Source organism: Bos taurus, chromosome 10, assembly GCF_002263795.3.
Source record: "Bos taurus isolate L1 Dominette 01449 registration number 42190680 breed Hereford chromosome 10, ARS-UCD2.0, whole genome shotgun sequence".
NCBI lineage: Eukaryota > Metazoa > Chordata > Mammalia > Artiodactyla > Bovidae > Bos > Bos taurus.
The window spans coordinates 15,097,908-15,119,178 of record NC_037337.1 but is presented as its reverse complement, the minus strand read 5'-3'; the positions used below and the strand labels follow the sequence as shown (position 1 = coordinate 15,119,178).

Below are 21,271 nucleotides of genomic sequence, written 5' to 3'. Positions count from 1 at the left end.
TCATTTTTAACATTGAAAGAAATAGGTATGTACCCTTGAATTTCTGTGATGCTTAAAGATAATCACAGAATATTCTTTTAGTCTGACAGTCAAAATGTTGCCATTAAAACAAAACCAAAACCATAAAGACCTCTGTACAGCCTGTCGGAATAAGTGACATTTTCTGGCTCCAAAATTTGCTGCCCTCAGACAGAAATAACTTTCAAAATGGCAATGAGAATTATTTTCATCATCAAAAACACTGAATCTATACCACTCTAGTGATTTTTCTACTTCTTATCACAGACTAAATGAAGAAAGTGAAAAAAATATCCCAGTTCCTTTTCACCTGTCATAAAAACCTTAGGGAGGCACAAATAATGCCCTCTGGAAAAGTAGTTTTCAATTTGAAAAGATACCACACAAGAAGAGAGGAAGAAGGGGACAAAAACAGAATGTATAACTGTAATGTGACAACTTGCTTCATAGGAGAAAACACAGCAATCATAATTTTTACATGTCTGTGAGCTGAGTCAAATGTTGACTGCTGGAATTTAGATTAACCACATCAAAATGTCTATGCATTTTAGAAGCCAAGCCCAAAGGCAAATAGTCCATCAATATTCTCTGAAAAGTTGCTTAAGATTACTATTTTGTATGTATCACCGAGCATAATTCAACAATTTCAATGGATTTAACTTTATGCATTTTTAACTATTATTAAGTTAGCACATTTTTCAGATTAATCTGCAGCTATACTTTTTAAAAATCCTCCCGATGTCATAATATGTTGTATCATTTCACATAAATAATGGAAGAGTGGAAACCACCTATCACAGTTTGGCATGTGCAGAACATGTGGATATTCCATTACTTTTAATGCTTCTTTTAGTTGTTTTCCTTCATGAAATCCTCAAAACTGCTGCAAAGGGTAACACGCTGACACAGGCTTAACAGAAATGCTTTTCTAGGCAATTTTGGTAAAACATTTATCAATTTTAAATCATAAATGTCCCTTGTTACATAAACAAAATATTTTATATTCCTTAAAAAAAAGAAAAAAAAAATAGCTAAGTGACCAATATCCAAACACCTTAAGATTATAGTCAAACCTAAACGATGTGGCTTTGTTTAAAGTGTATTTGAAATCAATAACCATATGAGGCAAGAAGACCAAATACAAAACCAAGGAAGGATAAGTAGGGAGGGAGGGTAGTGGGAAGAAAAGTACAATTTATGAACACATAATTCTATTGGCTGTGATTAAAGTCCTTTACTTTTTAGCACCACATTAAACGATTTTACATATCCAGTCACTTAATGAAATCCAACAAACTCTTCAAGAGTTCTGGGGATCTGGTCTTGGTAGTTAATGTCATTAGCCCGAACTGCCCGGGCAGCCAGGCACTTGAGACTCATCTTCATTTGAGTTTTAAGTAGTATTTCTGATACCCCAGTTGTACTTTTGTCTAGCGGAGTTTTATTCTGTTTATTTGTCATGTCAGTGTGAGCGCCAGCTTCAACTAGACTAATGATGATAGAGTGCAAGGTCAAAAAATCACTGATGGGCCTGTTGTACTGAACGATAATGTGAAGGGCGCTGTTCCCTTCATTGTCCACTGCATTCACCTCAGCACCACAGTCCAGCAGGAGCTTTGTGACAAGCGCGTTCGGAAAGCTGCATACATCATTGGTGTGGAAATCATCAACTGGGGTATTTGAGTTGACGGCTAGATGCAGCAGGGTGAAGCCTTCACGAGTTCTGGGATCCAGGTGAATCAGGTTGTAGATCTGCTTGTTAATTTTGCACTGATCTTCTTCACTGCACTGTGTTTTGGTGGAGATGCACACTAAATACAGAAAGGTATAGAGGTTACATTCATAATTGTCCATAGCACTGTGGACATCAGCATCTGGAATATTTTTTACTCTGTTCATACTCTGTTCTATTTCCAAAACACTGCATCTCAAAACACATTCTATGTCTGGGGCCTTCACAGTTTCATTTAAATGTATCATCTGTGAAAAAACTTGGGCAAATCGAAGAAGATCCTTATGGGTATTTCTGTTACCTTTCTGTCTGAGGTGCAGGGCATGAAGCCACAACTTGATACACTGTTCGAATTCCATGTTATCTGCATAAACAGCCCCCCTGTAAATGATGGGATGGGAAACATCAATGTTGTCGGCACCTAAAATCCGTTCCCGAACAATGAGGCCTTCCATATGAAGAGCATCTCTGTCTTGCCGAATGGATTCCAGTTCCTGAGGATTTCTACATTCAGTTCTATTCCCATAAGCATGGATTGGTGGGAGAACCTCTTTCTCAAGAATGTTATCACCATCTTGAAACCTCTCCAACATAGCTAAATATAAATAGTGATATGTCTTCATGATGTCGTAGTTCTCACGATCATTTGCAAAGGAGGCACCCAAGAGCTCCAAAGCTTCAATCCGACTTCTCCGGTCACAATCAGCATGAGAGAGCAACAGTTCGACAACATCAGCTTTACAGCTTTCAGCAGCCACTTTTAATGGCGTCATCCCGTGGCCGTTCACTACTATAGCAGCACGCCATTTTATCAGCTCCTTCACGATGTCTATGTGTCCAGCTTCAGCTGCAAAATGCAATGCTGTGGCTCCACAATGTGCTTTAGCATTCGGATCAGCACGCTGTTCTAAAAGATACCTGACCACGTCGGTGTGTCCCTTGTAGGCCGCAATCATTAGGCAAGTGTTGTCATACTTGTTGGCAATGCTGATGTTGGCATTATTTTCGACCAAGTATTTCACAATGTCCAATCTGCCATCAAAGCATGCTGCCCGCAGCGGGGTTGAGTTAGTTACTGTGGTGTGGTTCACGTTGGCTCCATGACTGACTAGAAGCTTAACAACTTCAAAGTGTCCCGCTCCTGCTGCACACCAAAGAGCAGTGGCACCATCAATGACATACCTATTCATGAAAAGACAAACAGTTAGAAAATGGGGTCACCTGCCCTAATACAAACTTACAGGATGTAATCATTTACACTGACCCCAAACCTCAGTCTACAGAGCATTAGGTAAACATTAGTTTTGGTGAAAATAAAATCAGGTAATTTAAGTAAAGCACTCGGCATAGTACTTGTATCTAGTATGAGCTCAATAAATGTGAGCAATTATTAGTATTTCCACAGTATAAAGACTTAAAGAAAAAATAAACAGAGTCACCAACTTTCTACTAGCAGAAGTACATAAATTTCAGAAAATAGGGAAAATGTACAGAGTTTTGTAATTTCTTTACCACCAAGCTGATTCCCTGGCTCTTAGACGAGCACAGAACGTTCCTCCCTCCCAGCACCCTCAGGTACCACAGTTTCTCTCGGTACTTCAGTAGGAAAGCCACCACAATCTGTGTGTTAATGCTGTTAGACACTGCGTTAAGAAGAAAAGTATTTGAGCAGATAATTTTACCTAGGATTATCTAAACTAGTAACTATGTACATACTCTACTAAAGCAATGAGAATGAAATAATTACTGCTAATTACAACATGAATGATACAACACAGGTCAAATTATATATTCTATGAAGTAAAAAAAGTACAATCCACTTGGTATAAAAAATATCATAGTTCAACTAACTATCAATACTGTCTATCACTTCTGCTGAAAATAAAAGCCACACTTTTAAACATCCAAGCATCCAATAATCCAAGCAATTACTTCTTCAGTTTAAATAATGAAGCAAAATTTCTATAAGTAAAAGCATTCTCAGTAACAGCTACCTATACGGTTATCTATGGGGGAGAGTATAGGATTGATTTGGAAGGGGCTTAAAGCTACTAGCAATGTCCTGTATTTTGAACTGGGTAGTGGCTACATGGGTGGATATTTAGGGGAAAAAATTCATCAAATTGCATAAGAAAGATCTGTACATTTTACTGTATGGAAAACAGTCCTCAAAATAAATTTGAGTACTTCTGAAGTTTCTTTTTAAAATTTCATTTTTTAAATGTCATTTAATTGTTAATTAATTTGGTAAACTAAAGAATGAATCAAGAGGGGGTTCCCTGGTCATCTAGTGGTCAAGAACCCACCTTGTAATGCAGGGGACACTGGTTAGATCCCACAAGGGATCCAGGAAGACTCCACAAGCTGCAGAGCAACAAAGCCCGTGCACCACAACTACTGAGCCTATGCTCTAGAGCCCAAGAGTCGCGACTACTGAGCCCCCGGACCACAGCGACCGAAGCCCGGGAAGCCTACCTAGAGCCCACAATCCCCAACAAGAGAAGCCACCGCAATGAGAGGCCCGCCCACCACAACTAGAGAAAGCCCACGTACAGCCACAAAGACCCATCAGAGCTAAAGAATAAAAATAAACAAACAAATCTTTAAAAGAGTGAATCAAGAAAATAAGACACACATCAGTTGAAATGTTTCGGTGGTTGCCAACTGTAGCTTTTGCAGACAATTTAGTTTAATTAAAATTCACTTATTACATCTTTACTGTCATGATTATAATCACAAAATTCAAAAGTTTTTTAAAAAAAAGTTTTCTTTCAGTCAAAAAAAATACAATTTACAAAAGCCCCAGAAAATACCAATGTCTAATAGTATATCTGATAAAAAATGTACAAGACCTCTACTCTATACTGAAAACTATAAAACATTCCTGAGATAAATCAAAGACCTAAAGAAACGGAGAAATAGTTCATGTTTATTGTTTTGGAGATTCAAGAATGTTAAGATGTCAATTCTCCACCAAAATAATCTACAGATTCAATGCAATCCAAATCACAATCCCAGTAGGCATGTGTGTGTGTGCATGCATCCACGTGTGTGTGGAAACTGAAAGCCAACTCTAAAATGTATAGAGAAATACAAAGGAAGGACCCAGAACAACCAAGATAATCTTGAAAGAAAAATAAAGTTGGAGGACAAAATACAGTAAGATGGTGTGTCACTGGCACAAGGATAGATAAATACTAATCAAAAGAAAACAACCAAAAACCCCACCCTAGGAATAGATTCACATATACAGGAATACAGATTAATGACAAAAGGTCCACTGAAATTCAGGTACAAAGTATGGTCTTTTTAATAAATAGTGAAGAAGCAGCCACTAGACATCTGTTTGGAAAATAATTAACCTTGACCCTACTCACAAAAATTTCAAAGTGGCAAAGACCTATAATATGCAAAACAAAACAATAAAAGCTTCTTTAAAAAAAAAAAGACTATCTTTATGACCTTGGGGTTGATGATTTCTTAAACATAATGCAAAAAAAAAAAAACCATAAAAGAAAAAAACTGATTAGACTTCAAAAAATTAAAAAAATTTTTTCAAGAAAGTGACCAGCAATCCACTCACTGGAGATACCTACAATCGATTATCTGACAAATCACTAAAAAAGCAAACAACTCCATTTGTTAAAAAAATGTGAAAAGACTGAACAAGTATACTTCAAAAGTATATATTCAAACAACCAATAAACATATGAAAAGATAATTACTCAGCAAGGAAATGCAAATTAAAACCAGGAATTACCAATACACACTCACCAGAACTGATGAAATTAATAATACTGACATGACAATACTAAGTATTGACCAGGATGTGAAGTAACTGAAACCCCTCCTGTTGATGGAAATCTTTAGTGGGAATATAATCTGGTTCAACCACTTTGGTGGTTGACTGCTTGATAAAGTATTAAACATACATCAACCCTACGAGCCAACAGTCCCACCCCTTGGTATATACTTAAGAGAAATGAACACAAATTCCACCAGAAGACATATACAAACATGTTCATACTAAAGTAATTTATAATAGTCAAATACTAAAAACAACCAAATATCTGTCAACAGGATAAATAAACTGCCATACATTCATATCATGTAATATTATAAGACATTTTAAAAATATTTATACATGCAACTCAGTGGATGACTCTCATAGATACCGTGTTAAACAAAAAGAAGCCAGACAGAAAAAAAACAGAGTACACTGTATGATTCCATTTATAGGAAGTTCAAGTATAGGCAGAACTCATCTACAGAGACAGAAGTCAGAATAATCATTGCTTCTGGGAGGGGAAGGGAGAGGAAGTGACTGAGAAAGGGCACAAGGGAAACTTTTAAAGTGACATCAATGTTCTGCCTCTTGATCTAGAAAATGATTACATGGATGTAAGCAAATTAAAATTTTATAACATTTATACACTTAAGATTTATGCACCTTACTTGATATTATACCTTAACTAAAAATAGATATAATTTAAAAACAAAAGAGGCACAAGTCAATTTAAAGAAAAAGTTTAAACACAGAGAGTTAATAATTTCAATGTGTCAAGCACTGTAGTAAGCAATAGAGCACATTTAATTCTCATAATAACCTTCTCCCAATAATCCTATAAGGTAGATAACCATTATTAAGCCCATTTTAAAGACATATAACTAAAAGGCTTATATGAGATTAAAAATACAAAAATCTTTGGAAACTATATAATGCATCAAATGTAAGGAAACATAGTACACAACATTGTTCAAACATGTTTCCATTTAAAAGGCTTTTTTCCCCCAATCTCCTTATTAATGTAATCTACCCAAAAAATTGATACATAGTTAAAATAGTTATATTTACATAGTTACAAAAGTTTCCTTGCACTCCTTAAATATAAAAAATTGTTACATGCCAGGAATATGAACCTAAACTAAATAAAACTCAAGAACTGTTGTACTAAAATAAGTCTTCACATATATTATCTTTAACTTTTGCAATAACCATATAAGATAAATAGGACCTCCATTTTAAAATGAAAAAAAAAAAGACAAAAAGTGATTAAAATTTTTTTTCTGGCCTCAAATTCCCCACTACTAATGACATAAGGGAGAAGGAAATGGCAAACCACTCCAGTACTCTTGCCTGGAAAATTCCACGGATGGAGGAGCCTGGTAGGCTACCATCCATGAGGTCGCCAACAGTCGGACACAACTGAGCGACTCCACTCTCTTTCTATAGTTCCTTTCGGAGAAGGAAATGCCAGCCCACTCCAGTGTTCTTGCCTGGAGAATCCCATGAACGGAGGGGCCTGGTGGGCTACAGTCTATAGGATTGCAAAGCATCGGAAACGACTAAGCAACTAACACACACACACACACACACAATGACATAAGATTAAAAGTTTGATTACAAGAATATACTTCACTTGGGCTTCCCAGGTGGTTCAGTGGTAAAGAATCTGCCTGCAATGCAGGAGACGCAGTTTCCATCCTCGGGTCAGGAAGATCCCCTGGAGAAGGAAATGGCAACCCACTCCGGTATTCTTGCTTGGGAAATCCCATGAACAGAGGAGCCTGGTGGGCTACAGCCCATGGAGTCGCAAAGGAGTTGGACATGACTTAGCAACTAAACAACAACGTCACTTGGTTTTTATAATCATTTAATACTTTTTCCAATGTAATCTAATAATTTCCATTTTCCCTATGGTAATATGACAGAAGCCTAGAAAAAGTTTCAATTATCTATTTTTATTGAGGCAATAAAAATTTTGAAATACTTAATGACAAAAATATTCACTGCAGAATGTCCTTCAGGAACATTACCCTTAGTAATTTTTAAATTTCTACATCTTAATCAGCATTAAACAGATTAAAAGGACTAATAATCCTAACACTTATATGACACTTTTTGTCCATAAAATACAGCTAAAGTTATAGCTGCATACTGCCTCAAAACAAAATACCAAAAATATTTACTTTCTATAAATATTTCTAGAAAGTAAAAAAATATATAATCAAATAAATGCAATATTTAATGAGTATGGGAGAAGCACTATAAAACACTGATCTTTCTGGTCTAAAATTGCAAATTTTAGGGGGTCCCTCATAGCTCAGTCGGTAAAGAATCTGCCTGCAATGCAGGAGGCCCAGGTTCAATTCCTGGGTGGGGATGATCCCCTGGAGAAGGAAATGGCAACCCACTCCAGTATTCTTGTCTGGAGAATCCCATGGACAGAGGAGCCTGGCAGGCTATGGTCTATGGGGTCACAATAGTCAGACACGACTGAGTGACTAAGCACACACACACACATGTATTTCATCTGAAAAATCAAGAAACTTTAATCTGGCATTCACCTTTTAAAATAAAATGTATAAAAATAACATTTCTGATCACAAACCTAAACTCATCTATTGTCTGGTTCAAGCATTTGAAATGAAAATAAAAATTCATTCAGTGTAAATGATCAACACTTTATTTTAACCAAAGTCCTAAAATCATTTATTAGATAATATGTACTTCCTTGAAATATACACTGGAAATGACTTTCTAAATGAAGTTAAGTGACACTGTGCCCCTACGCCTTTCCTCTACCTGAACATTTAAGGATTTGTACTAGCACTGACTTTAAAAGAGCACTCAACAAAATTCCCAGAGGTCCTGTTCTCCTTCCTATCCATGTCAGCAGACTTCTTCTAGGACAAGAGTTCCCCATAAACTCTGGCACTGTGCAGTCAGGCCCTCAGAACGCAAACCAGCACAATATTCCAAGATCACGTGACGCCTCTCCTTTGTTCTGGTCCATTTCTGTAACACTCTTAACAGCTTCCCATTCTACAACTAAAAGTTCTTCTTTTCATTCCTATTCATGTAACTTTTCTTCTTACCCCCTCATCTATGTCAACTTTAATCTTAACAGAGTAAGCCATAAGTAAAATAATCTCAAATGTTACCTAGGTGGGTGGCTCCTTCCCACTTGAGGCTCTATTATGAATTCACTTTAGTCTTCCAAGGTTTTATAGATGTTTTTGGACAGAATATAGACTTTTAAAAAGAAGTTATTGTAATATCTGTGTATGTCTCTCTCACACACACACAAAGGATTGTATCAAACCCATTATCACAGATAATTATTATCAATTATCTGTTGATAATTATCTGATAATTTATCTGATAATTATCAATTATCAGATAAATATTGTATCAAACCCATTATCACAGATGCTGTTGCTTAAGATGAAGCTAAGAAGTGAGTTTTTTTTTTAATATTAGGCAAACAATGGGATAGGTGATGAACAGTCTGGCAAAAAATTGTGAAGATGATACATAAATTACTAAAAATTAGGAAACACTAACAAGCTGGAATCAAGATTGCTGGGAGAAATGTCAGTAACCTCAGATATGCAGATGACACCATTCTTATGGCAGAAAGTGAAGAGGAACTAAAAAGCCTCTTGATGAAAGTGAAAGAGGAGAGTGAAAAAGTTGGCTTAAAGCTCAACTTTCAGAAAATGAAGATCATGGCATCTGGTCCCATCACTTCATGGGAAATAGATGGGGAAACAGTGGAAACAGAGTCAGACTTTATTTTGGGGGGCCCTAAAATCACTGCAGATGGTGACTGCAGCCATGAAATTAAAAGACACTTACTCCTTGGAAGAAAAGTTATGACCAACCTAGACAGCATATTCAAAAGCAGAAACATTACTTTGCCAACAAAGGTCCGTCTGGTCAAGGCTATGGTTTTTCCTGTGGTCATGTATAGATGTGAGAGTTGGACTGTGAAGAAGGCTGAGCGCAGAAGAATTGATGCTTTTGAACTGTGGTGTTGGAGAAGACTCTTGAGAGTCCCTTGGACTGCAAGGAGATCCAACCAGTCCATTCTGAAGATCAGCCCTGGGATTTCTTTGGAAGGAATGATGCTAACTCCTCATGCGAAGAGTTGACTCACTGGAAAAGACTCTGATGCTGGGAGGGATTGGGGGCAGGAGGAGGAGGGGACAACAGAGGATGAGATGGCTGGATGGCATCACTGACTCGATGGACGTGAGTCTGAGTGAACTCTGGGAGTTGGTGATGGACAGGGAGGCCTGGCGTGCTGCGATTCATGGGGTCACAAAAAGTCAGACACAACTGAGCGATTGAACTGAACTGAACTGAAGCTATTTTAGCCCACAGAGAACCTGTCTGTCCCTATCTGGCCATGGGTCTCAATTGAAGGGTTGGCTAAGTACCTCTTAAAAACCAGTCCCTGAGGGGTGAGTGAGCTTCATATTAACACCTCATTCAGACTAACATTTTCACAATGTCTGGAATGAGCGTAAAGTGAAATCATGACATTTGCAAATAACACTTTCTTCCTCTACTTATGAAATGCCTAAATGACTAGAACAAACTGCAAAATAATCCCAGAATGGTGTGAGTGGGCAGAAAGGTGGCCACTAATTTCAGTTCTTCTCTTTTGTTAATTAATTTGTAAGCTCCTCAAAAGCAGAAACTTTGTATTTTTTTCTGTATCTTCCACAGTATGTGTGGGGCACAGTGCCAGGCCCATCACAGTCATTTGGCAAGTTTTAAAAAAACTAAACTACTTTGACAGAGCAGCTAATGAATCCATAATTGTAATAACACATAAACAAAAAAAGACAGACTGAAGAAGGCTCAGACAAAATGTCCAATGATAGGAATGTTTGCAATTCCAGTCTCACCAGTCTCTTGATATTTTACATGACAATCACCAAAACCTGGCCTCCACCTCACTCCAGTCTCCCACAATCTTTCTTAATTTCCCAGGCCTGAACCGCTCCCTGCAGCAGCACTGAAACACGTGTGACTGCAAGCACACCATGTTACTGCTCCTCTTCTTCACCTTCTACTTTCTATCCTTTAAGACTGAGCTCAAACATCACCTCAGCTGTGAAAACTTCCCTGCTTCTCCCAGGCAAAGCTGAGCACTTCCTCTTCCTGCATTCCCTCAGTAGTCCAAAAGATTCCTGTAACCCTAAATGGCATGGCATCTATTACTCATTTTCACCAATCTTTCCCCTCCCCACTGCATCTTAATCCCTCCCACCCAGAGCCACCTCACTGTCTTCCTGGGAATCGTATGTTACTCATCTCTGCATACCCAATCCCTACTATATAGAGCCTGGTACACAGTAGGTGTTCAAAATATGCTTGCTTACTAAACTTAATTTCACTGGTCAGTGCAAAATACAGGGCAAGATAAGCCACTATGAAGGCTCAATGCTACATTCCTTATCATTTCAGGTTCTGTTAATTGCCACCTCAAAATACCTCTCTCTGTGACTTAAGAAAGATAAGCAAAGCTTTTTCAAATGCTTTAGAAAAAAACTATTTTTTCTTGCCACTATTCTCTCCTCATCAAAATAGGCCTCAGCAATCTCCTTAGCAGCAGTGGATCCAGCAGCTGTTACTGCAGAGATTCATAGCTCAGTGGATGCTTGTGCTTATACAACTGGAATGGTGCTCGAAGTTCAGAGGTCATTCTACTTCGCTCCTCCTCTGTGTATAAGAAAGGCTGTGGGAATGCAGAGAGTTACAAAAAGGACACAGAAGCCAGTAAAGAAAAACAAACAAGAATCAGGTTGCCAACGTCCAGAGAGGTGGTACTAGAGATTAACCACCACTCACAGGATATCATTTCAGTAAAATGTAATACTCTGGAATATTTTCCTCTCATCTGAAACAGAAGAAAAAGCTCTTCTTATTTCAACTTAAAAAAAAAATCAATCAAAATTCAACAATGCCCTAGTCAACTCAAAGAAGAATTGTTTTTTTCAATCAGGTTTTATCCAAGCCGTATTCAATTATCAAAACTAAAGATACGTATCTTTACGCTTGGATCACATCTACCTCAAAAGAAGAAAACGCTAGAAGAGCTTACCTACTGACACAAGTCAACAAAAACAAATGCAATCAATGAAGTAAAATCTCCATGAAATTGTAATCTGTGAAACAGGTTATAACCATCCACACAGAAAAGATGTCAAACCTGACAATTCTGCATTCAACAATATGACACCTCAAAATATGTACAATTCAACCTAAATGGCAAATTTTAACTATGATAATATGCATTTTTGCACTCCCCACGTGGAATAACAGTAAATTATCAAGCTTCCCCAGAAGATGATGGGATAACAGTAATTTTAAAATGGCATCATGTTCTACACCAGGTCCTATGCTATTTTCGCAGCCAACATCTCTCTTCCCAGCAATGTGTAAGTCAGAATCATGGCTGGGGATGTCTGGCTGCGTGACAATCCCCCAAGAGGCTGAAGCTGCTGCTGGTTCTAGGGGCTTATTTTGACATTAAGGTCCCATAACCAACTAAGGGCTTTATCAGACACTCGAAGAGCTAAAAACTGGACGGTCAAATAATTCATCAATCAGAGGTTTCCAATGTCAGTTGCTGACCTTGTTAATTTCTGATCTCGGTTACAACCCCAGGCCTGACAGAGGGAAAACCTGAAACGCCGCTAGGTCCTCCATACTGCTTGTTCATACACCATCTAGCAGAGCACTGGTTTTTGCCTGCGTGCTCAGTCGTGTCCAACTATTTGCGACCCCATTCACTGGAGCCCGCCAGGCTCCTCTGTCCATGGGATTTCCCAAGCAAGAATACTGGAGAATACCTATTAGATATTAAGAGAGAGGGTGTGGCTATTTACCTATAGAGGGAATAAGGGGTAGCGGCGATAAGGATGGGCAGCAAAACATGGAATGGAGTATCCGCCCTAGAAGATGAAGTGGTTATTAATGCGGCAGGGCAGGAGATGCAAAAATGGGAGAAGTGATACCTCCATGAAGTTAAAGAGTGGGACGGGAAGATCCATGAGGTGGTAGGTTCGCATGCGTTAGAGAGGAGGCAGGAGCTGGGATGTACCTACCCGTCGAAGCGGACGGTGCCAGTTTGCTGAGTCTGCACCCGGTAATGTTCTAACAGCAAGCGCACCACCTTAGCGTGCCCATTGCGAGCTGCGATGATGAGGGGCGTGGACCGCTGCCCTCCCTGCTGGCTGACATAGCCAAGCAAATAGCGGATGTCGCTTTCAGACCGGTTGAGAAGCAAGGCGGCCAGAGTCAGAACCTTGCCCTCGCTGGCCGCCTTGTAAACATAGCCAGCCAGGCCCTCCATGGCCGCCGCCAACTCCAACACCCGTTTGGTCGCCACTGCTGCTGCTGCCTTGCGCCCCCGGAGGCCGCGCTCGCCAGCGCTTGAAAACTGGGCCCTCACAGCCCATTCAACAGGGCGCCGCCGCCGCCGCCGCCGCCGCGCCCAGGCAGCAGCGCGGCCCGGGGAGGGCTGAGACGCAGAGGTGGCCGAATGCCGCACGGGGCAGGTCTGCGATCCAGCCCGGGCAGGGAGGAGGGCGGTCAGGGCCGCCCCCAAGGCCCCAGGCGCCGGCCCTGGGCCGAGGGGATCTCCATGGCGGCCGCTGCCCCGGGCCTCAGGCCGGACCCCTCCTTCCTGCGGGCTGCGACAGGCGCGTGCCCGAGCTACGGGTCGCCGGTGAAATCCCAAGAGAGCCGCGCGCGCCCCGGATCGCGAAGGACCGCCGCGTTTCACCCGACCCGGCCCGTCAGGCCTAAGGCCTGAAACTGCCTAGTCCTCCGCCTCCGCTCTCCGCCCTCCCCAGGAAACCCGCAGGCCCTAGCCCACTGGAGCTCAGAAACGCCAGACGCAGTCGAAGGTTTCAGAGGTCCACGCCTGCGAAGGCCATCGGAGCGAGAGGGAACGCTGCGGCGCCAGCAGCCCCTGGGCTCGGGACAGGGAGGAAGGCGGGCCTCTGCAGACTGGGCCGAGAGGGGGAGGGTGCGACCAGGGGACGGTTAAGTCGGGTGTCTCTTCCAAAGCCTACCGGCTGGCAAACAAAACCCAGTGAAGAAAGGTTCTGCTACGCGAAGGCGGCCCGTACCCAGTTCGGCCCTAAAGTCCTCATTGCCCTTGCTGCTCGGAGCTTCCAACTCGTCCCCAATAGGCCCTACGGGTCCCTAGCCAGGGAGTGGTACAGAGTGAGACCACTGAACCGTTACTACTGGGGGGTGAGGGGGTGCGACTCGGGGGCCCTTCCCTTTTGGCCATAGACCTTTTGGGACCCTTCACTCGATTGGGGCCCGGGGAGGCGGGTACGCGGACCTGGCAGGGTCCACTTTGAGACCAGGGCGGTGTCTCTGAGCCCTAGAAATGAGGGAGGACTTTGGGCATGGGCACGAGGCTTTGAGAAGGGACTGGAAGTCCGGCCTGTCCTCCCTGGAGAGGAGGATGAAGTGTGTGAGAAGGGAACAAAAAAAGGGCTCAGCCTAGGACGGAGGGCAAGGCCTGTGTTCGCACAGACCAGGACTCTAATCCTGAGCCTGATGAAGCCTTCAGTTTTCTCCCATATCTCACAAGATTGTTAGGATTTGAAAAGATCATTCATCCAACGAATTTTAGAGGTCTGCTGTGTGCCAGGCTCTGCTTGGCTCTAGGGATTCAGTGATAGACCAGATGAACACAGTGCTCTTCAGGGACTGTGTTGTTGTGGAGAAAACAGACAACAAAGTAAACAAGTAATAGACAAGACTGGTTGAGTTTATATCACTATGATTTTGCTGTGAAGCAAGTGAAATAGAGTGATGGTGGGGTGGTGCTAATTTAGTGTGTGTGGTCAGATAAGACCTCCATGACAGGTAAGGAGAACAGGGGGTATTTTAGGCAGAGGGAAAGCTAGTACAAAAGCCAGGAGAGGGAGCAGTCTTGGGGAGTTCAGAAGCAAAGGTTAAGAGTGGCTTCAGCAGAGTAGGCCATAAGAGAGCGATAGGAGATGAAAGCTGGGTGCAGATCTAGCCCAATTACCCATGGTAAGTTTAAATTCTTCTCAAATCTGATGGGGGCATTTGATTAGTTTTAAACAAATGTAACAAGATATGGTTGATATTCTTTAAAAGATCAGTTTCTAGTAGGCAAGAGGCAAGGCAGGAAGGCCACTTAAGAGGAAAGGTTTGGGACTAGGATGGTAGGAGTGGAGGTGATGAAGCTGGTGGGGCAGTCACAAAAAGTCCAAGTTCAATATGGAGGTCACTCCCTCCATGCACACACAAAGGATTGTGTCTACACCACCAACCCTAAAACACAAAGGACAATATCTAACATAGAGGAAGAGAAAATACATTTATTTCATCCCAAGGGACCAGGCTGGGCTCAGTTCACGTAAATTATTGCATGTGAACCCCACTATTCCAATCCTGGTTTGAAGGCCTCATCTTTGGGGATTTGGGCCACTGCTCAAATTTTCTCTTCCACTCTACAGCACAGCTTTACCTATTTTCAGATCTCTATACTTTTTTTCCCCGTATTAGACAAAAACAACATTGGAAATCAGAGCTGAAGATAGGGTTCTACTAGTAAAGTCTCTGAAGTAGCTGGTGGAAAAGAAGAGGAAGCTGGTTGTTCTCATTCCAGGGCTTCAAGATTGGAAAAAAATTCCAGTTCTTGCCAGGCTGACCCAGGCTTTTTGGCCTCTGGGCCAAATGTGGGGTGTGGGACCTGGGGGCTCCCTTCCAACTGATTTCATTCCCAGGCTCTGTACAGAAATACCAGGCTCCTCCTATTCACGCCCTCTCTCTGTGTTTCCCTCTCTTCTTCCCTCTCTGTGTAGCCCTTTTCCCTGCATCATTCTTTTTAAACTCAACTTTTTGAAGGTGATTTAGAGGCAAGGCCCTTCTTCCCTTTGGTTTCATTTTCTGAAGGAGACATGATTCATCCAACTGTTTATTCATTGCTGAATCAGAAACTTTCTTCTTCCTCCTCTTGCCTTTTTGAGATGAAGTAGGGTTCTTCCTGGTGCTAACACCTCACTTCAGTGGTATCACTGGATGAGTGTTAGGAGGGGCGACTAAACCAAGAGTCATGAGAAGGGCTCAGAACTTGCACTTCAGGGCCTCCACCCCCAGATGGGAATATCCTTCTGCTCCAGCAGCCCAAGGTCAGGAGCCTTCTTTGTTTATCACCATTGCCTAGTATCAAGTTCTGGGCTCCCTGGGTTGCCCAATAGCCATTAACTGACTGGAGACTATTTGGTTGCCTATATTTACCTGGGCTTGGAGGATGATGTTTCTGTGGTCAGGCTGTGCAAATTGGAGAGAAGATGTATAAACACAACAAGGCTGCTTTTCCAAAGGCCAGTGCCCAGAAATAGCTCCTTGTTTTTCTGACCTATTCCCTTCCACTTTGACAGAAAACCACTGAGCAAATGATCAGTAATAAAATATAACTGAAAATAGTTGTATCCAGATGGAGATTGATTTGCTGATGACAGCAAATTGCAGCCTTCTACCTGGACAAAAGACAGGACCAACCTCCAGCGCTTTGCTTTCTGGGGATTGGAGGTGACCTGTGAGCAGAATTAGCTGTACTTTCCATAGGAACATTCATTTTTCCAAGCCAGGTTGGCCCAGCCTACAGCTCCAAGTCAGTGGTGTTTCTCAGATTTTGTTTAAAGCACATTCAAAATGTCATTTTTCAAGCACCAGTAAAGATACTTGTTTTAGTCCTATAAGTCTCCCACATACTCTAATGGAAGAGGATAACTTTGGGTATTGAATAGATCTGGGTTGGACTCCCTTCTCTGTACATAGGCCATGGCCTTGGGCAAGTTTATTCACTGTACAATGGAGGTAATACTTTCTTTGTAGGGCTAGTGTGATGCTGATAAGCAAGCTCCTTCACCCATCCTCATCCTGTGAAGTAGCGCCCGTCAGTACACATGTTTCTCTTCTCCCTAGCTCCCACCCTGGTCATACTTCTATTGTGCCATTAACTTGTTCAAGAAAGGACTTCTGGGACTTCCCTGGAAGTCTAGTGGTTTAGACTCTGCACTCCCATGACAGCAGGGGGCACAGGTTCCATTCCTGGGCAGGGAGCTAAGATCCTGCATGCTGTGTGGCACGGCCAAAAAAAAGAAAAAGAAAGGAATTTCCAGCCCATCTGCATTTTTCCTACAGGCATGTGTCTGTGTCTGGACACATGGAGAGCCCATATGCAAGGGACTAGGAAGAGTAATTGACAAGAGGTTGGAAAGTCCAACAGAACCACCAAAGAAAGATGTCAGAAATCAATGACAAGCAAGAAACCACTGATGACCAGTCTCTATTAGCCCATTTTCAGAGGAAAATGTTGACCCACTGGCCTTTGTCTCCTCGTCCTCTCTCTCCCAGCCTTCCCCGAAAAGCAGATACAATAATTGTCAAAGACCTAATGTGGAGGAGAGAGGGCAGCTGATCTGTGTCATTTCCCAACCCAGTTCACCCCTGCTGGTGTACGTTTACCAGGAGAGTAGACTGAAATAGGGGCTTCCCTGGTGGCTCAGACGATAAAGAATCTGCCTGCAATGTGAGAGACCCAGGTTCAACCCCCGGGTAAGGAAGATTCCCTGGAAAAGGCAATGGCAACCCACTCTAGTATTCTGCCTAGAAAATTCCACTGGCAGAGTGAGCTTGGCAGGCTATAGTCTGTGGGGTCGCAAAGAGTAAGACAGGACTAAGAGACTTTACACTACACTGCAGACTGAAATAGACACAAGTCTTTCTTCTAACCTCATTCCTCCCTGAATAGTGGTACCTCCCAGTCAGGTACCCTGGGAGTATAATAACAGAAATAACAATGGTGAGCTCATGCTGCGTGTTTACTGTGTGCTAGGTATCAGAATAAATGCCGTGAGCAGATTAGCATGTTAAAGTTGTGCAAGCCTCTGAGGGCCAGGCCACTGTTACCATCCTCATTCTTCAGGTGAAGAAACTAAGATCGCGGTATTGCGTAACTTGCTCATGGCCTCATAACTAGAGTGTGGCAGAATGTCAGGATTTGGATGTCAGCTGTTTGATCCCCCGCCCCCGACCCTGCTACCAGCCTTCTGTTCCCTCTTTATCCCCACTCTGAGTGGCTCTCATCCAGCCTGTTCTCTGCAACTAGGATCTCAGCTAGAGGTCCCCAAGGCTTTCTATGGTCCTGATCACTTTGCCTGAGCCTAGATGCCAATGAGTTAATCTGATCATCCATTCGTTGCTAATGGGGGAATGCTAGTGGAAACTCTTCCCCACCTGGCCACCCCCACACACCTTGGACATTCCTCACTCCTGCCAAGAACACAGGTCCATTTCCAAAGCAAGTGCTGTCTCATCCTAGAGATCATCTTTGTTTGCCCTGAGCTCTGTACCACTTTATACCTTTCCTGGGACCCTTATCTCTTTCTAATGATAACTCATGTCTGTCTAGCACTTAATGGTCTACAACACGTTCCAATTTGCCTAACCCAGCCCCCACTTCCTAGGTTTCTTAACCATTTTCTATAACCCAGGTGACAAGAGAGCGTGCAGTTTAACATCCAAGGTCCACCGCTTGCTAGACAAGTTACTTATTGACTTCTTCACTCCATTTTCTTATTGTGAAATGGGAGAATAATAGTGCTTGTTTCTCGTTGTTGTGAGGGTTGAATGAAATAAACACACAGAGACACGTAGAAAAACACACACACCGACACACACACACACACAGCAAGTAACTCATTAAGTGTTGGCTATTGTTATCACTATCTCGTTGCATCCCCAAACCCTATGGGAAAAAAAATCAAAGCAAATCAGTTCTTGTCACCAGTTTAACTCAGCTCTCTGCTAGCTCTGTCAAGCTCTGATTCTACGGTTATTTATGGACACAACTTAGTTCTATGACGTAGCTACCCCGAAGGCCAAGCCCTTATCAGAGGGCCTTGTATATAGTAGGCTGTCCTGCCAGGTTGGGGGTTAGCATGTAACAATAGTCCCTACCTCATCCAGGCTGTGGGAGGAACTAATGAGAAATTTCTGTAATATACTCTTTAGTACAGTGCCTGGCACTAAGTAAGCTCCTAATAAACCAGAGTCATTACTGTTCCATCTTACAGTGAGGCTCCCAAATATGTTCCTTAAAAACATAGACTCTGCAACCATACTGTCTGGGTTCAACTTAGTGCTAATTCTATTAGCCTCGAAGTTAATTAACCACCTGGCTTCAGTTTCCTCATCTGTAAGATGGACATGATAACAGCATGTACCTAAATGAGGTTGTTCCATAGATCAAATGGGTTAATACAATAAACACACTTAGATGTGTGCCTGTCACATGTTGGTATATGTAAGAGCTTTTTGTCACCACTTATAGATGGGGAGACCCAGGCTCAGAGACATCAAGCAGTAATGGAGCTGGGATCCAAATCTAACTGAGGCTGCCTCACTCTTACTATCAGGATATGTTGCTGCCCCAGATGATCCATGTATATTTTACCAGGAGCCTTCTCCTGTGGTGGAGATGTCAAGAGTGGAGGAGAATAAGCTGGCACCAGAGATCTCTGGGGTAAGGGAGACCACAGGATGCCCTCAAGTCAAGCCATAGAGGCGGCTTTTTCCTCATGTGTGTCTGGCCATATGATTTTAGCATTCTATCAAGTCTCAGAATCAGAAGGCCTAAAAATGGCACCACCCATGCAGACCTCTAACCCGGAATCTGCAGCGAAACTCTCCTTATTGCACATTGATGTCACACTCAAAGATGGGCCCCTGATTTTTAACAAAAAGAGGCCCTGGCCTTGAGGCATTTTCCATTTCTGAGGCATGATTCAGCCTAGGAGACAAGACCAGACAGACTTGTTCCAGAGGAAGGAGGCCTGGGTGGCGGATGGAGAGGGAGAAGAAAAACAAACAGGGCTTAGAGCTGAGCAGTTCTCACAGCTGCTGGGCTGCAGGGGGAGGGAGAAGAAGTGAACAGAGGGAGCCCGCCTGCACAGAACGGGGCGCCCACTGACCAATTTACCTTCCCTGAAGTCAAATGTATTGATTTAAATAGGAATCCAGCCCATGCTTCTAAAGCCCCAGAAAAACACTAGTAACATTTCACAACTGTGAAGCACAAAATGATTGCCAAAGCATTCCACGTAAGTAAGCTCAATTTTCGCTGCTTTTTAAAATAATTTGTGTCTCTTATTACAAAGCATCAAGTGCTTATTGAGGAATACTAGGAAATGTTTTTAAATGTAAATCTTAAAATGTCAAGTATGTATATATTACACCACTAGTAACATTTTCAGTAAATTTCTAACTATTTTTTTCCGAGCCTGTGTACAGACAGAGGTCATTTAAACAAAATTGAGAAGTACTACAGAGTTATTGTTTTTTTTTATTTATTCAATCATGCCATGTGGCATGTGGGATCTTACCAGACCCCACAGACCAGAGATCAAACCCATGCCCCTTGCACTGGAAACAGAGTCTTAACCCCTGGACTGTCAGGGAAATCCCCAGAAACTTTTAGATCTTTTCTTTTTCATGTAACATAAAATCACGGGGATTTTCTAATGGTGCCAAACGTTTAGCTGTAACAATTCATAATGACTGCATTTATCAGTATAGATGTGCCACATTTGCTATAGCCACACCCTAATTGTTGGACATTCCAGATATTTACAAACTCTTTAAATAACACTGCTGTGAACATCTTTTTACTTACATTTTTGTCTATATATCTGATTATGTCCTAATAGTAAATTTCTAGTAATGAAATTACTAACTCCAAGGATTTTAATATTTTTGAGTACATATAGCCAAATTACTCTCGAGAAAAATGTATTCAGTTTACCCTCTGACCAGCACCATGTGACAATTACCTCTCACTCTCTGAGTGAGCCAGTGAGTTAGGTAACAAGCATCTCATGTTACAAATGTGGAAGATTGGGATTCATACAACTGAAAGTCAAACTCTAGTGCCCTGGATTTGGTGCCAGGGATCCTCCCACTCTGCCTTCTAGATAAGATGAGCTCCAAAAAGATTTTCCTGAGTAATGGAGTTGTAGAAAAATTTATTTTTATATCCTCACTTATTGGTAAAAATATTTTTTTAAATCTTCAGTTTCTTGACCTTATTTGTACCATGGGCCCCTTTGGCAGCCTAGTTAAGCCTGCCAACCCCTGGGACTTCCCTGGCCATTCAGTGCTTAGGACTCTGCACTTCTAATGCAGGGGGCATGGGTTTGATCCCTGGTCAAGGAACCAAGATTTCACATGCCGCAGGGCACGGCCAAAGAGAAACAAAGGAAAAAGCCTACCAGCCCCTTCTCAGAGTAATGTATTTATATGCATTTAACCCAATTATCGGGATTCCCTGGTGGCTCAGAGGATAAAGCATCTGCCTGCAATGCAGGAGACCCAGGTTCGATCCCTGGGTTGGGAAGATCCTCTGGAGAAGGAAAGGGCAACCCACTCCAGTATTCTTGACTGGAGAATTCCCCAGATAGAGGAACCTGGTGCGCTAAAGTCCATGGGGTTGCAAAGAGTTGGACATGACTGAGCGACTTCACACACACACACACACACACACACACACACACACACATAACCCAATTATATTAAATATAAAAGTAAAATGATGATGGAGTAATGCTCCTTTATGACAAGGAGCATTAATGACAGGATCTAGAACTACATGGAAGGAGAGCTAG

The 21,271-nt window shown here is 42.1% G+C and overlaps 1 protein-coding gene and 1 non-coding gene across 2 annotated transcripts; one reads left to right on the top strand and one right to left on the bottom strand.

Annotated features, from left to right (window-relative positions):
- Positions 1-898: 898 nt before the first annotated feature.
- FEM1B (fem-1 homolog B) lies at positions 899-13,016 on the bottom strand. Its single transcript, NM_001192383.2, has 2 exons — positions 12,656-13,016; positions 899-2,932 (listed from the first exon to the last, which is right to left on the bottom strand). Exons 1-2 carry the CDS (start codon positions 12,901-12,903, stop codon positions 1,297-1,299), a joined length of 1,884 nt encoding a protein of 627 aa, NP_001179312.1. The 5' UTR covers positions 12,904-13,016; the 3' UTR covers positions 899-1,296.
- A 7,915-nt stretch (positions 13,017-20,931) lies between these two features.
- Positions 20,932-21,003, top strand: TRNAC-GCA (transfer RNA cysteine (anticodon GCA)). The gene has a single exon. It is a non-coding gene; the product is annotated as a tRNA-Cys (tRNA).
- Positions 21,004-21,271: the final 268 nt, after the last annotated feature.